The sequence below is a fragment of the Galeopterus variegatus genome, unplaced genomic scaffold (genome assembly GCF_000696425.1).
Source record: "Galeopterus variegatus unplaced genomic scaffold, G_variegatus-3.0.2 Scaffold339, whole genome shotgun sequence".
Classification (NCBI taxonomy): domain Eukaryota; kingdom Metazoa; phylum Chordata; class Mammalia; order Dermoptera; family Cynocephalidae; genus Galeopterus; species Galeopterus variegatus.
The window spans coordinates 701,876-702,736 of NW_007726450.1; the positions used below are offsets into that span (position 1 = coordinate 701,876).

Consider the following 861-nt stretch of genomic DNA (forward strand, 5'->3'; position numbering starts at 1 on the left):
AACAAAAACAACAGAAAACAACTGTAACTGATCATTGGACAATGCAGGAGTCAGAAATGAGGAAAACCACTGCTTCTGGGGGTTGGAATCTGACTCTACACTACTAGAAAGTCTTGTAGTTTATAGTGGTGTATCTCCTTCTAGTGTGAAACCTTGGATAAATGCTAGATAAATGAATTTGGATAAAAACTATTTATATTATCTTTAGTATTAAATGCACTTTTAAGTATTACTCTGAAAACTTTGAGAATAAACAGTGTATTCAAGAAGTACTCAGATCCAAAGGAAGTCAGTATCATCATCTAAGTTAGACAAAAATAAGGTTAAAAGTATCAACAGTTGGAATAATCGTAAGTCATCATTCCCTCATTCTATTTAAATTTTTCACAGTAAGTGGAAAGCTGTGATCAATTTCTGAATGCCGGTGTCATTTTATTATAGCACCAAAGGGCACTGAAGAATATATCTCCTGTGCTCAGGGAGACCCACTGGATACTTGCCTTGCCTGAACTGAGCTCGAAAGCCCCTGCTCTGTCTGGAAGGGCCAGACTGAAACCTCACAAAGAGGCTGTTTCCTGAAGAGGTGATGGGGTTAGTCAGCTGCTGTCTTCCACACATACTGGCAAGGAGACTAGTTGCAGAGGTTAAGCCATCATATGCCTGCAAAGAAAGATAACAGGGAAACTATGACTCAGAACTCTAGGTTTGCATCTGCCAAGTCCCTGTTCCATGGGCTGCCTGTACATTGATGAGCTAGCAGAAAACCACACATTTGCTGGATCTAGTGAAATTGGCTTTATTTTATAGTCTTATCACACAGTTCCATGGGAGTGTCTGAGTCTTTGGTTATTTCTAGGGACA

General features: G+C 39.6%; 1 protein-coding gene across 1 annotated transcript in view; it reads right to left on the minus strand.

The window, feature by feature from the left end:
* The window catches only part of CUBN (cubilin (intrinsic factor-cobalamin receptor)), a 121,979-nt gene extending 121,324 nt beyond the window's left edge, over window positions 1-655 (minus strand). The window contains exon 1 of the mRNA XM_008567728.1: window positions 501-655. Coding sequence (XP_008565950.1) covers window positions 501-618 — 118 coding nt within the window. The 5' untranslated portion in view covers window positions 619-655. The remainder of the gene's footprint in view (window positions 1-500) is intronic.
* Between the last annotated feature and the right edge of the window lie 206 nt (window positions 656-861).